This window comes from Fusarium fujikuroi, chromosome FFUJ_chr01 (assembly GCF_900079805.1).
Source record: "Fusarium fujikuroi IMI 58289 draft genome, chromosome FFUJ_chr01".
Classification (NCBI taxonomy): domain Eukaryota; kingdom Fungi; phylum Ascomycota; class Sordariomycetes; order Hypocreales; family Nectriaceae; genus Fusarium; species Fusarium fujikuroi.
Window position 1 is genome coordinate 3,583,653 of NC_036622.1, and position 13,246 is coordinate 3,596,898.

Sequence of the window (13,246 nt, forward strand, 5' to 3'; positions counted from 1 at the left end):
CCTGCCGCTCATTGATCCATTCCGTTGACTTATCTTGCTGTCTGAGTCTGGCTTGCCGAACAGGTATCCAAGACTTTTGGACTCCGCCCGCGCCTGCGCTTTAGTCGATCACTCCCGGGTTGCAATCAGTGACCCCCGCCGCCGAGTTCCTTGCTGTGGACTTTGCTTTTGCGCCCGACCTCACTGCTTCAATCTTTTCCTTCCTCGATATCTTTCCCTATTGTGTCTTCAGTTGCCAATCGACAGTATCAGTGGACGATCTCACTGCCTCAAGACGCCAATATACATTAGCACGGTCCCCAATGGACCCCTTGTGCCATTGAGCACCGAACATCTCGACTTATACGCCCTTTTGAACAGCAGACGAAGAGTTTAGGGAAACGGGTTTCCACGACATTGGCCCAACATGCCTCTCAGAAGGTCAAGCAACTCGGCCGACGGCCATTCTACCACATCTTCACCTTCTTTCTCCCTGTCAAGTACCAAGCGCCGATTCCCCCTCTTAAGCAGGAGAAGGAACCGACACTCAGACGTGTCGCAGTCCTCAATTCCTCCCTTGCAGTCACCATCACCACCAGCATCCCCTTCACCCTCTCAGAAAGTTGCCAAACCTGGACTCCGGGTGCATGTCCAGGTCAAATTCGAATCCCCTCATAGTTCGGAGCATGTTCGCGACTATGAAGCTTCCCCCCAGCTGAAAGCTACTGATCGCATTTGCCAAGCTTTGCTTTCGCGCCTGCAGCATTGCTCTTCTGAGCTTATCACACGCCACGATAGTAACGCTCTCGACCCGCTCCGCAAGCCACACCGTGACGTTAAGCCATTGCGTTATCGCATCACGTACCGTGTTGAGCGTGATGGCCTTATTCTCGTAGAAAAGTCTTTGCGCTCTTTCCAAGAGTATGAGTTGACACATGACGATGCTCGCGAGGTTGTCGCCGCTACCGACCGGATCATCGGTCTCTTCTTAGTGCGGCACGACCCCGGATTCCAATGGTCCGAGTCCGTTGAGTCTGAAGCTACCAGTCCCGAGTCCGAGACCTTCCGGCCGTGCACCGGCCGGCCTCAATCCATGGCATGCATCCCCCGATCTCATTTTGTTAGCGACACGCAGAAATTCGAGTTTGTATCTGGGTATTCGATTGAGCTTTTCTTGCGCAGCCGTTGCGCTACCCGCTATCCAGAGAACCGGAATGCTTCTATCAAGATTGACAGCCGACAGCCTTCACCTCTACCCCTCCTGCTCGGCGAAGAACTGACCACCCGTGTCTCAAATCTTATCATTGACCCAGTTGACGCCTGGAAGCGCAAGTTTGACAAGCGTCACAAGTCTTGCGATGGCCTGGAGGGCAGCGGTGGCTGCACTCATATCGAGGATGGAGCTGTTGATATCATGGTGAAGGTCCGTAACCACATTGGGCCTGACTATACCTACTTCTCCCATCGTATCCAGACAAGCAAGGTTCTTTTTAATGACCACGATGGTCGCGACTTTGACGAGTTCGCCAACCAAGTCAAAGCGAAGCTAGAGAAAGCTCGTGATATGACAGACAAATCTGTGCGGTCCTTGGATGATTTCACTCTCACCATCCGAGAGCTCCGTGGCAAGAACTGGTCTGTTCATGAGCCTCTCATCGTCCGACTCGACCCCACGGTTACATACTGTCGCCAAACCATGGAAGCTGTCATGGAACGTCTCCAGACTGGCATCAGTAACGTCCTTGAACATCATGAGGATGCTCTTGCTACCATGACTGTTCACAAGCGCGGACACCTCATCTTTGACGGTTTCCTTGACGGTGCTGGTGGCGATGACAGTGTGCATCACGAGAAATTTGCGACACCTGATCTGGAGCGAAAGGCCCTCGAAGCCCACTTAAAGGAACGCATTCGTTCAGATATTACGATGCTCTGTAGAGACACATGTGCCATAGACTGTCCTGATACACTGCCAAACTTGCGGCTAAAGACAAGCGGAACAGCTGCATCTTCCATTGGAGCACCTCAATTGATGAGGCCTCCTTTTTCCACAGCTGGTTCATCATCTGCTGCGCCAACCACGCCTTCGTTTACTGCCTCGCTTCCTCGCCAACCCTCCGAGAAGTCCTTCCATGGATCCATGGCCAGCACTCGTTCTGACAACTCTTTTACCAAGAAGCTCGCGAAGGAAAGTCTGAGGGATCCCGTTGAATGCCCCTCGGCACCAGCAACCCCATCACCGGACATCCGCCGAGTACCTTCAGGTGTTGAAATGGCCAAGAAGCATGGGTATATGTCTGACTTCATGGCAGACGATGAGAACCAGTCCGAACCCCCGTCTACTCCAAGTCTGGTGGATACTGATAGCCTCAGCCCCCGAGACAGTGTCGTTGCAACCCCCTCGCGAGCCATGCCTCATGATCAGTCCAACGAGGGACTTCGTATCATAGATGATGGACGAAGAATCATCTACCAAGAGCAGTCTGACATGGATGCCATCGCAAGTGGAATGGTGCAATTCCACCGCCCGATCACCGACGATGACGAGCCTATTCAACTTGTCAAAGAGAAGCCGGCCGAGAATTCTGATAAGAAAGCGGCTCGCCGATCCCTGGACACTCGTATGCCGGACCTCTCTGGAAACATAGATCAACTTCCTGAGGTAAAGAAGCACGCGCCAGTCATAATTCAACAAGAGCCACAGCCTCATGCCCCTACGACACCTGAGCTTCAGAAGGCAATGATGGCTGAAGAGCCCTCAACTGAGAGTGCCGCAGAACAAGTACCTGGACCAGATGTTCCTGTACCTGGACAGGCAAAGGCCGAAGCCATCACTGAGAAGGGCACCGGCGAGACCCACCGAGCTTTTCAAGAGGAGCAGTGGGAGACGGCTGAGACCAAAGACAAGCCGCGCGAGAATCCAACAGAAGTCGAGGCCAACTCAAAATCTGAAACTAGCTTTGGTACTACATCTGAAGCCAGCATTCGTGAGGATACCGAGACAAAGGACATTTCTACCCCTGAGGTTACTGTGACAGTTACCGCTGAAGAACAGCCTTCTAATGAGAAGCAAGTAGAGGCTCAGTTGTCTAATGACTCTGAAGTGCAAACGCCTGAGGCTGAGCCTGTCGTTGCTGAGAAACACGACGTTCCACCGGTTGATGCTGCGCAGAAGACACTGGAGGCGCCTGCACTTGGAGAATTCCCTAAGCCACCTTCTATTCACGCCGACACTGATGAGGCTGGTCGTGACGATCAGCAGAAAGAGCATAGCCGGAAAACCCCAATTCAGACCTTGACTTCTAACTTGAAGCAAGCGGAGGAGGATTCAGAAGTGATCACGTCTCCGGCGCCTAAGGGAGCACCTACTTCTAGTGATTCCGGCGTTTCTATGGAGGGTGATGCCAAAGACGGCGAGGCTCAGTCGCCAGCTGTAACAGAGCTTGCTGAGAACACATCTCTCCCTTCCAAGAAGACAGACGATCAGGCTGATGTCGTTGGCAAGGATGAGCAGCATATTCCGCACTTAGATGCGACCGATGAACAATTTCCTGAGATGGTAACTCACTTTCTTGAAACTGTTCCTGAGGATACTCTTCTCGAACCTACTGAAGTTGTAGCTGAAGATGTCGAGAATGTCACGTCCAATTCACCCAAGATGCCAGAGGAGCTCACGCCTCTCGAGGAACCTCCCCTTATGCCCACTATTGCCTCTGCCCCTCCAGAGAGTCAGCTGACCCCGGACAACTTCTTCTCCTCCTTACCAGAAGAGAAGGAGAAGGAGAAGGGACAAGATTACCCTCGAAAGCCATTCGATACCTCGGATTTCGCCGACGCCCTGGCTCGGCCTCGAGTACGACCTCGAACTGCCACACTGCCCGAGCGCCGTTACTCGACCGCTTTGACTCTTGAGATTGATCTCAATGCCCACAACGACCCTGATCAAGAACACTCACCCATCGAGGATGCTCCCAAGAGCGCTAGTGGTGCGTGGCGGCGAGACGGCCTCCATCGCCGACAGCCGTCAGCTGGCTTTATCGGCTTGCCAGACCAGCGCCGGCTTCATTCTGTTGGTCTTCGCAGTGCTGTGTTGCCATACCGTTGGCAACAGATGCGCCGTGAACAGGCGCTCTGGGAAGGACGACCAGGCACTTCTCATAGCGAGGCCTGAACTTGGAGATCATCTAGCTCCATTCAATGATGATGATGACTTGCACCATGTTTATTCAGTTTCATATATACTTCCGAAAAATAAGAATCCAAAAAAGATACTGTTAGATCATGATGGCAGACACGAAGGATGGGAAGAAAAGGAAAGGCAACTGGCCGATAAGTCCATAAATGGTATGGCTTGGTAAGGGCGTTGGTTAAATTCGATGTCATCTGCATACAAAGCATTTAGACTTGGAGCATGACATGATGTAGAGGATACCATTTCAGAGTGTTTATATAACGACTGCGTATTCCGAGAGACTTTCTTCTTCTTCTAATGTGACCATTGTCGATGTGCCTTGAGACCTGAAGATGCTGCTTCACCTTTTCACCAGGGGATATCCCTCTTATCGTCCTTGAAAGTACCAGTCTCCCCATCAGGCCCCAGGGTGGCGGCTTTCACAGAGCTAATGGCACCCAGATCAACTGGCTCGGTTCCTGCGAATCCATTCAAGGCAGTCCGGGAGTTGTGCCCTGGGCATGCAATATTGATCTTCCACTGCGGATCATTCTCATACCTGATGGCAAAGTGGAGCGCCATCATGTTGAGAGCCGACTTGCTATGCGTATAAACACCGAAATCAAAGCTATGCATTGGGTTCGCCGGATCGGCCTTCAGTGTTAAACTGCCCAAGGCGGTAGAGACAAAGACAATGCGGCGGGTCTTGGTAGAGCGCTCAAGGAGGGGGATAAAAGAGTCGGTGACGAGAGCGGTTCCGATACAATTGGTGTTATAGACGGCCATCATAAGTTCTCGCGGAGACACGGCCATACCATAGCCTGAGATAGCGCTGTTGTTGATAAGGATGTCAAGACGACCAAATTTATCACGGATAGTCTCGACTGCAGCGGCGATGCTATCATCTGATGTGATGTCCAGTATGAGAGGTGAGACATTAAGCCCCCGAGCTTGAAGCAAAGCGTTCGCCTCTTGTATGGCTTGTAAACGGCGGCCAGAGACAATGACGTGGTAATCATTGTTTTCGCTCGCAAGCTTCTTGGCGATTTCGAAGCCGATACCCTGATTGGCACCAGTGACGAGGGCGATAGTGGTATTGGGGCTGATGGTAGGGAGAGACATGATCGTGTCTTTTTCGGTTAGGTTGCGTGAGTGTTGATAATGAGTAATGTCCCGTTGAGTATGGTGGCGATCTGAGCAAACCGTTTCCTCACAGCACTTCTTGCTCTTTTATATCTAGGATAGATTCTGATCAGACACAGAAACATGTGGTTGTCGTCATGTTGGTGACTCTAATCTCTGTCTCCGATATTGATTGTCGTTGAATCCTAAATCCGTGGTTGAACTAGGAGCTTGGGGCCACTCTGAGATTGATTACCCTTTTGGGAATGAGGTTGAATCAGTGAGATGACAAGGTTTGCTAGTCTCGATGATGCCAAGCAGAGGCTGAGCATTCTGAATACACTCCTGACTTGCCCAATGCCCCTGTCAAATAGCACTGCATCTACGCTTATGCGTAAGAAATGAATGCGAATGCGAATGCGAATGCAACAAGTCGATGCTTGCGAGCTGCAAGCCAGGGTGATAACGGGTGTGCACAAAGCTGAACTGTCTTGTATGGAAAAAATACGTTTGATGTATCGTGGCCTACCTGGTTCGAGCTTTGCTCCAGCGAGCACATCAAACAAGTTCAGCATCACCGATATCAACCATATGCTTTGCACTTGACCATCGTAATATGAGCACGTCGCCATTCTTGGCAGGGAGAGTGATGTCGTCGTCGGTTCCTTTACCATAAACGTCCTTGTCTCTTAGCATGCGGATAAAGACAGCCATATCCAGATCTGGTGAATCGATCATGCTGATGTTGCCTGCAGTGTCATTGAGGTTCTGTAGTTGCTGCGGAAAAGACGCCAGGAAGGATGAGAGATAGTGATTGTGCAGGAGAGCCTGATGTCTTGTCGCATAGGCCGCTTCTGTCGGAGACATTCTGTCTCTCAGCTCTTGGGTTGAGAGGTAATGTAGGGTGTGTTTATCGATCTAAGGACAGTCAATTCCCTGTAGGTTAATGAGACTAAGGACACTTACCTTTGCTATGCGAGCCCGAAGAAAACTTCGAACGAGGAATTTGTACCTCTCGAGCTCAGTCTGAATAACGATGAGGGCAAAGTTTGTCTTTGGATCCATATCACCCGTCATATCCTCAACCTTTTCGATCTGGGATTTGATGCGTGCATTGACGCGCTCGAACAAGCCATCTGTTGGCCATCTACATAGAAGTTGTGAGTATTAGGAAGCAGGAAAAAAGAGCACTCAAGACTTACTCGAGAAGCTCAGGTGCTGAGCGTTCAGCAACCCAGAGACGCGTCAAAGCTTGCAGATCGCGTGTTTCGCTGGGGATTCTGTGAGACGTGGGGTCGACTTGGCGAAGAATGTCATCGATATCCATTTCAAAAAATAAATCGTTCTCGAATCATGAGGCAGAAAAGGTTATAGAAAGTTCGGTGGCACAGTTGGCTGGCTTATATTATATATTTTCCTCTTCAGGTTGATGGTCAAGTGAGACTATGTATGGTGGAGTGTATTTGTGAGGCTGAAGGGAATGGATGTTTCTGTGGGAGCGGGGCCACTCACTGTAATACTAGGTAGGTATTATAATTGGTGTCCTCGCCATTTGACACCCGAGACTTGACGTTCTTTTCAGCAATTGTTCGTAAATGTTGACCCTAAAAGAAGGATGCTTATATCAAGCTCTCTTGAATTTGTTCTTCACGGATATGTACAAGGTTTGTTGGCCTTCTATGTTTCAGTGGTTGATCCCGCACCAAGCAATTGCCTATCACCTCTATCCTTCAAATCATCCCCCCCCCCACCCCCCTATCTTTACACATCTACATGTTCTGCATTTGCCCCGATCTGTTTGAGATGGTTACTGGACCTTCTTGAGAGGCTTATGTGCCTCCCTTTCTGCTTTTTCGAAGCCATTCACTCGGCCATACACCCACTTGAGGAACGAGGAAGAGACTGTGACTAGCCCAGCTGAAAATGTAAACAGCATTACTCGCTGGGTAGTGGAAAGGAGTTCGAACAGTGGATACGGGTACCTATAGATGTTAACGATCTATCGACTCACACTCACCGAGAAGTCAAGAACAACTTACCATCCATTGTGGCTAAAGCAGAGCTCAACCCAGTACCAATAGGCAAAGGCAATGACAGTGCTGATTGCCATTATACCGTAAGCTGGGATGGTCCAAGGAGGGCTAAGAAGGACGAGATCCAGACTCAGGAGTACAGCCGGCGCAAGGTGAAATCCCATATCAGGGACGATGTGCAGATAGAAGTCATCAGGCATGAGCAGCTTGGGGTCAATGAGCCTCAGTCCCCAATACAAGATTGAGATGACAACTTCCAAGGGTGTAGCAAGAACAGCAACCGCATTCTTAGCCTGGAAGAGTGTTTGGCTCAGGGTAATATCGGCCAATGCCCCGAGAACAAAGGCAATAAGTGATGCTGAAAGGCCAATAATGGTAAGGAACTGCATATGCCATCCGTAAGACCTGGCTATAGGTGTATCCCAGACTGTGAGAAAGTGAAAGTTGTAACTGAAAGAAGCTATTCCGATGATATGAAGCAATAGCGAAACACCTCGTGAGGGCGACGTAAGTCGTTGAAGGGGGTGACGAGGTGCCATGATGGTCGCGGTCCAGAGAGGTTATTCAGCGCTTATTCAGGTGGGATGTACAAGCCGTAGTCGAGAGGAAGAATTATATGATATAAAACGGAGAATAGAAGTGAAAGATTAGAAACGATTGAATTCGAATGTACTACGGATATTTCACATGATATAACTAATACTGGAAAGCAAGGAAACGAACCTGATTTGACCCGTCTTCGGAGCCGGGGTCTCGGACCTCGTGGGATCCCGTTTAGGTACGTTTAATAGATGTCATGATCTCAACAATGTGGACCTGATTGGCATTGTATTTACTACTAGGTACCTAGGTACTGGGCCTAGGAACGCCACAATTCGAGGTCGTGCCACTTGAGGCTGAAATTGTCTCGACAACATGGAATCTGTGCCTGTCGCAAAGTGTACATCCACGAAAAACTGCATCTTGGTCGCAACAAACCAGAAACAACGGGTTTAAATTTCTGGAGCAGGCCGATAATCGAGATGGCCTCAGATGATGACAATCGCTCACAGAAGCGCAACCATTCCGAGTTTCGTGATGATGCGTCTAGTACAGCAATCCCTATCGCGTCACAAATAACGATGCTAACAAATCGTCCAGACAGCTCCTCCGACGATGAAATGGGCCCTCAACTGCCCTCGCAAGCCCCCAAGAAGAAGCGGCGAGTCCTGCCCCACGAAAAGCTTTACGTCGCGGCTTTGCCCAAGTCGCCCCGTTATTCAAAGTCCCTGATGCACAAGGAACAGATCCTCTTTGCGACATGGACTCCCCTGACCGAATTCCTCATCACGTCCTCGATCGATGGTGTCGTCAAGTTCTGGAAGAAGATTGCTCAAGGCATTGAGTTTGTCAAGGAGTTTAAGGCGCACGATGGCGAGATTAAGTCGGTTTCCGTGAGCAATGATGGACGAAGCTTCGCGACGGCCGGTGTCGACGAAACAGTCAAGATTTTCGACGTCATCACATTCGACCTACTATCCATGATCTCTCTTAACTATGCTCCCAACTGTGTATGCTGGGTTCATAGCAAGGGCGCCTCGCTGCCACTCCTGGCCGTATCCGAGGAAACGAAACCCCTGATTCATATCTACGACGGACGAGGCGAGAAGGAGGAGGCTATCCACACTATCAAGGGCTTGCATAGGAAGCCTGTGCATCTAATGGCTTTCAACGAGGCATACGACTGTGTGGTGTCCGCTGACGAGGGTGGTATGCTCGAATATTGGCGACCGAGCGGCGACTACGAAAAGCCAGATGGAGTTTTCGAGTACAAGAGTTCGACCAACCTTTTCGACTTCAAAAAGGCCAAATCGGTGCCGTCATGCCTCTCCATATCTCCCAACGGCAAAAGTTTGGTAGCATTCTCTTTGCCAGATAGGAAAATACGCATCTTTGACTTTGCAACAGCCAAATTACATCGCGAGTACGACGAATCTTTGCAGGTTGCTGAGGAGATGCACCGTTCAGGGGCGGGAGCTGCTAAACTTGACAACGTCGAGTTTGGACGGAGGACAGCTCACGAGAGAGACATTGAATCGCAGACGCTCAAGTACAAGTCCAATGTCATCTTCGACGAATCAGGGAACTTTATTATCTACGGCTCCATGCTGGGAATCAAGGTGCTCAATACATATACCAACCAAGTGGTCAAGGTGTATGGCAAGGATGAGAACTTCCGCGCTGTCAATATTGCCATATACCAAGGGGCACCCCAGAAGAAGGGAGTGACGACAGTAGAAATGGGTGCTTCCAGTAATCCCCTTTTACAGGAAGCAGAGACCCGAGATCCAATTCTGGTTGCCACTGGTGTTGGTAAGGTGCGGTTTTACATGTTTTCTAACGAGGAAGACATCTCCAAGTCGACACGAGATGTGCAGAACGAGAAACCGATGGTGTTGGGCAACAAGAAGGACGCACAAGCGAAGAAGACCGAGACGGGCACCGGAGCCGTCATTCACACTACGTATGGAGACATTCACATCCGCCTGTTCCCTGACGCGGCACCAAAGACGGTTGAGAACTTTGTCACACATTCTAAGAATGGCTACTACAACAACACAATCTTCCACCGTGTCATCCGCAAGTTCATGATACAGGGTGGAGATCCTCTAGGTGATGGTACTGGGGGTGAGAGCATCTGGGGCCGTGAATTTGAAGACGAGTTTAGCAGCCTCAAACACGATAAGCCATACACAGTCAGCATGGCCAATGCTGGACCTAACACGAACGCCAGCCAGTTCTTTATCACAACAGAGAAGACGGTAAGTTTGCTTCCTGTTCTTAACGATGAGCATTCACTGATGTTGGACAGCCATGGCTAGACGGAAAGCACACCATTTTTGGTCGTGCTACCCAGGGATTCGACATCATCCACAAAATCGAGAACGTACGGACGCACAAGGAGAAACCCGAGGAGGATATCAAGGTGCTTAACATTGATATCATATAGTAATACTGATGACCGGGCACGAGCCTGCAAAATCGGGAAACGCCCACATCGCCATGTTGATACGACTAGCTCACTCTTGACATCCATGCTGAGCCCGTGAGGGTATGTAGAAACCAAGAGCCCTCTCCGTGACGTCGAACTCTGCTACACTGGCTGAACGCCGCCAAAGTCGTCGTCCGTAGAGCTTCTGTCCATCGTCGCCGCTAAATATCCGACTTTAATTAGTGCAAAACCTCACCAGCCAAAGTGGCAAGTAGTGGCCGTTCGCCATTTTTGTCTCTTCGCTAAAGGTGAGTCAAGCTAAAAATCTGGAGCTTCCTTCCCGTCCACTCCACTTAGACTAGACTACCTAGACAATGGGTACTTGATCCTCCACCAGGATTGCACGTCTCGGCCCTGTACTGTACCTCTTGGGATCGTTGCTGAACCGGCCAGCTAGATTGCGGGGCATGGTTCTTTTCATCCAATCAGTGGCGGGATAATCGAACCTGAAAGGCGTTGAGTGACTCTCTTGAGTGTGACACACCGAGGCCGGCGCAAAGGGAAAGTGAAGGAAGAAAGGGACAGGTCAGGGTCTGGAAACCACATAAAAGTATAATTTTTTGGCCCTGGTCAAGAGGACTTGATGTTATTCTTACTTTTTCACACTTAGCTCTTCTCATCATATTCCCCTTTCTGCGGTATTCCAAGATTCGCGCAATTCAGTTCCTCTCTTCTCTTAACATCCCACTCTGACTTGTACACCCTCCAACCCCACCATCGCCGTCACCATGTCTTCTGTAAGTCCACCTCTTCGAGCTCTCTACTCTCCGCTCTCTGCTTTCAGTGTGAGGGGTGACTCACGATGATCTCAGTTCTTCATTCCCAACAAGAACGTTGGCAACCAAGCCGACTCGGAAGATTGGAGAAGTAAGCATCCGCCAATAGCTCTCTCTGGCTTAAACAACTCGTCCTTCCAGCGCATATATTAATTATTTCTAGTTCGCGGTTACAACCCTCTGACTCCCCCCGACCTCCTTCAACACGAGATCTCCCAAACCCCCGAGTCCAAGAAAACCGTCCTGCAAGGTCGTAATGAGACTGTAGCCATTGTTAATGGCACCGACGAGAAGAACCGATTGCTTGTCGTCATTGGTCCTTGTTCCATCCACGACCCTGCTGCCGCCCTAGCCTACTGCGACCTCCTCTTGAAGGAGAAGGAGAAGCACAAGGATGAGCTTCTCATCGTCATGCGATCTTACCTCGAGAAGCCACGCACAACTGTTGGCTGGAAGGGGTTGATCAATGATCCTGATATCGATGGTAGCTTCCAGATCAACAAGGGTCTGCGAATCTCTCGCCAACTCTTCGTCGACCTTACAGCCAAGGGTATGCCCATTGCCAGTGAAATGCTGGACACTATTTCTCCCCAATTCCTCGCCGATCTGCTCTCAGTGGGTGCCATAGGCGCCCGTACAACCGAGAGCCAGCTTCACCGTGAGCTTGCCAGTGGTCTGAGTTACCCCGTGGGCTTCAAGAACGGAACTGATGGTTCTTTGAACGTCGCCATTGATGCCATTGGTGCAGCCCAGCACCCCCACCACTTCCTGTCTGTTACCAAGCCTGGTGTTGTCGCCATTGTTGGTACTGAGGGCAACAATGATTGCTTCGTCATCCTTCGCGGTGGCTCCAAGGGCACCAATTTCGATGCTGAGAGCATTGCTGCTGCCAAAGAGGCGCTCAAGAAGAAGGGCGTACGACAGCGAGTCATGGTCGACTGCAGTCACGGTAACTCTTCCAAGGACCACAAGAACCAGCCCAAGGTTGCTGCCGATATTGCAGGCCAGATCTCCAAGGGAGAGGAGGGTATCATGGGAGTCATGATTGAGAGTAACATCAACGAGGGTAAGTCACGGTCATCGTTAACAGAATCGGCCCCAGCTAACTTATTAAAGGTAACCAAAAGGTACCCGCTGAGGGTAAGTCGGGGCTCAAGTATGGTGTAAGCATCACGGATGCTTGTATCAGCTGGGAAGACACTGTCTCAACACTCGAGACTCTTGCGCAGGCCGTCAAGGCCCGCCGAAAGCTCTCAAACGGAGCCTAATTTCTGATTTCTACCACATTATGGGCATGTGATACGTTTAGCGCCCGATCCAGAACAATTTGTCTTTGGGATTGGGGTTGTATATTGTTGCAGTGGCTCGCGTATTTGATTCAAGGCTTGGAGTTTAATGGATTCTTGATTCAAAGGATAGATAAAAAGCATAAGGCAAACGGGCGAAATCTGGAAAGTAACAGACAATGAGAAGATGTGAGGTTATTTAACATAAAATAGCCGGATTTCCTTCGTGTTGATTGATTTGAAGCCATCAACTTCCCGCCACTCGATGAGATAGATCTAGGAAACTCGATAAAAGAAAAAAAGAGATTAACCTTTTCTCCTCCTAGGCAGAATAGGCTCTATTTTTGCCTTCTATCTAATACCAACTCTCAATAAATAAGCCTTTTAATATATACTTTTATCACGATTCAACCATTCCTTATGCCTATTGGCTATGAAAAGGCTTGTAAGGTGGTCAAACCGTGGATAAAACCATCAAAAGCACTAAAAACACATTATGTCCTCTCGAAGAGGAGGTTTCTATTGTGTAAATCAGCCATTTCCTTATTGGAGTGTATCACACAATGTCCCTGACAGACGCGCACACTGTGACAGCCAAGTTGTTATGTCTGGCGCGGCGTTATTGCTCCTGGCCTGATCTTATTAACACTGTGCCGCTAATAAGCTTCCAACTGGCGTTTTTGAAGAACAAGCAACCCAAGTTCTCACATTTTAGATAATCACCAACCCGCTTATCAAAGATACTCGCAGTAGTTTCTGCATCTCAATCATCAACCAGCAGCTCGCTAGATTTCTCTGCTATTCAAACATCATCAATATCATTTAACCCCGCACAATCACTCTCAGCT

At 49.7% G+C, this 13,246-nt stretch overlaps 6 protein-coding genes; 3 read left to right on the top strand and 3 right to left on the bottom strand.

Annotated features, from left to right (window-relative positions):
- Positions 1 to 406: 406 nt before the first annotated feature.
- Positions 407 to 4,150, top strand: FFUJ_01001 (uncharacterized protein; the record flags this gene model as incomplete). The annotated part of the gene is made up of 1 exon (XM_023568796.1): positions 407 to 4,150. The coding sequence occupies one exon, from the start codon at positions 407 to 409 to the stop codon at positions 4,148 to 4,150; it is 3,744 nt and encodes a 1,247-aa protein (XP_023424531.1).
- Positions 4,151 to 4,519: 369 nt separating this feature from the next.
- On the bottom strand, positions 4,520 to 5,272 carry FFUJ_01000 (dehydrogenase-like protein; the record flags this gene model as incomplete). The annotated part of the gene is made up of 1 exon (XM_023568807.1): positions 4,520 to 5,272. The coding sequence occupies one exon, from the start codon at positions 5,270 to 5,272 to the stop codon at positions 4,520 to 4,522; it is 753 nt and encodes a 250-aa protein (XP_023424532.1).
- Positions 5,273 to 5,830: 558 nt separating this feature from the next.
- On the bottom strand, positions 5,831 to 6,599 carry FFUJ_00999 (related to SLD5-part of GINS, replication multiprotein complex; the record flags this gene model as incomplete). XM_023568818.1 has 3 exons in its annotated part: positions 5,831 to 6,190; positions 6,239 to 6,419; positions 6,475 to 6,599. 3 exons carry the CDS (start codon positions 6,597 to 6,599, stop codon positions 5,831 to 5,833), a joined length of 666 nt encoding a protein of 221 aa, XP_023424533.1.
- Positions 6,600 to 7,079: 480 nt separating this feature from the next.
- On the bottom strand, positions 7,080 to 7,844 carry FFUJ_00998 (uncharacterized protein; the record flags this gene model as incomplete). XM_023568829.1 has 2 exons in its annotated part: positions 7,080 to 7,254; positions 7,312 to 7,844. 2 exons carry the CDS (start codon positions 7,842 to 7,844, stop codon positions 7,080 to 7,082), a joined length of 708 nt encoding a protein of 235 aa, XP_023424534.1.
- Positions 7,845 to 8,327: 483 nt separating this feature from the next.
- FFUJ_00997 (probable cyclophilin E) lies at positions 8,328 to 10,294 on the top strand (the record flags this gene model as incomplete). XM_023568840.1 has 3 exons in its annotated part: positions 8,328 to 8,394; positions 8,446 to 10,106; positions 10,157 to 10,294. 3 exons carry the CDS (start codon positions 8,328 to 8,330, stop codon positions 10,292 to 10,294), a joined length of 1,866 nt encoding a protein of 621 aa, XP_023424535.1.
- A 770-nt stretch (positions 10,295 to 11,064) lies between these two features.
- FFUJ_00996 (probable 2-dehydro-3-deoxyphosphoheptonate aldolase) lies at positions 11,065 to 12,380 on the top strand (the record flags this gene model as incomplete). XM_023568851.1 has 4 exons in its annotated part: positions 11,065 to 11,073; positions 11,149 to 11,203; positions 11,276 to 12,178; positions 12,229 to 12,380. 4 exons carry the CDS (start codon positions 11,065 to 11,067, stop codon positions 12,378 to 12,380), a joined length of 1,119 nt encoding a protein of 372 aa, XP_023425506.1.
- Positions 12,381 to 13,246: the final 866 nt, after the last annotated feature.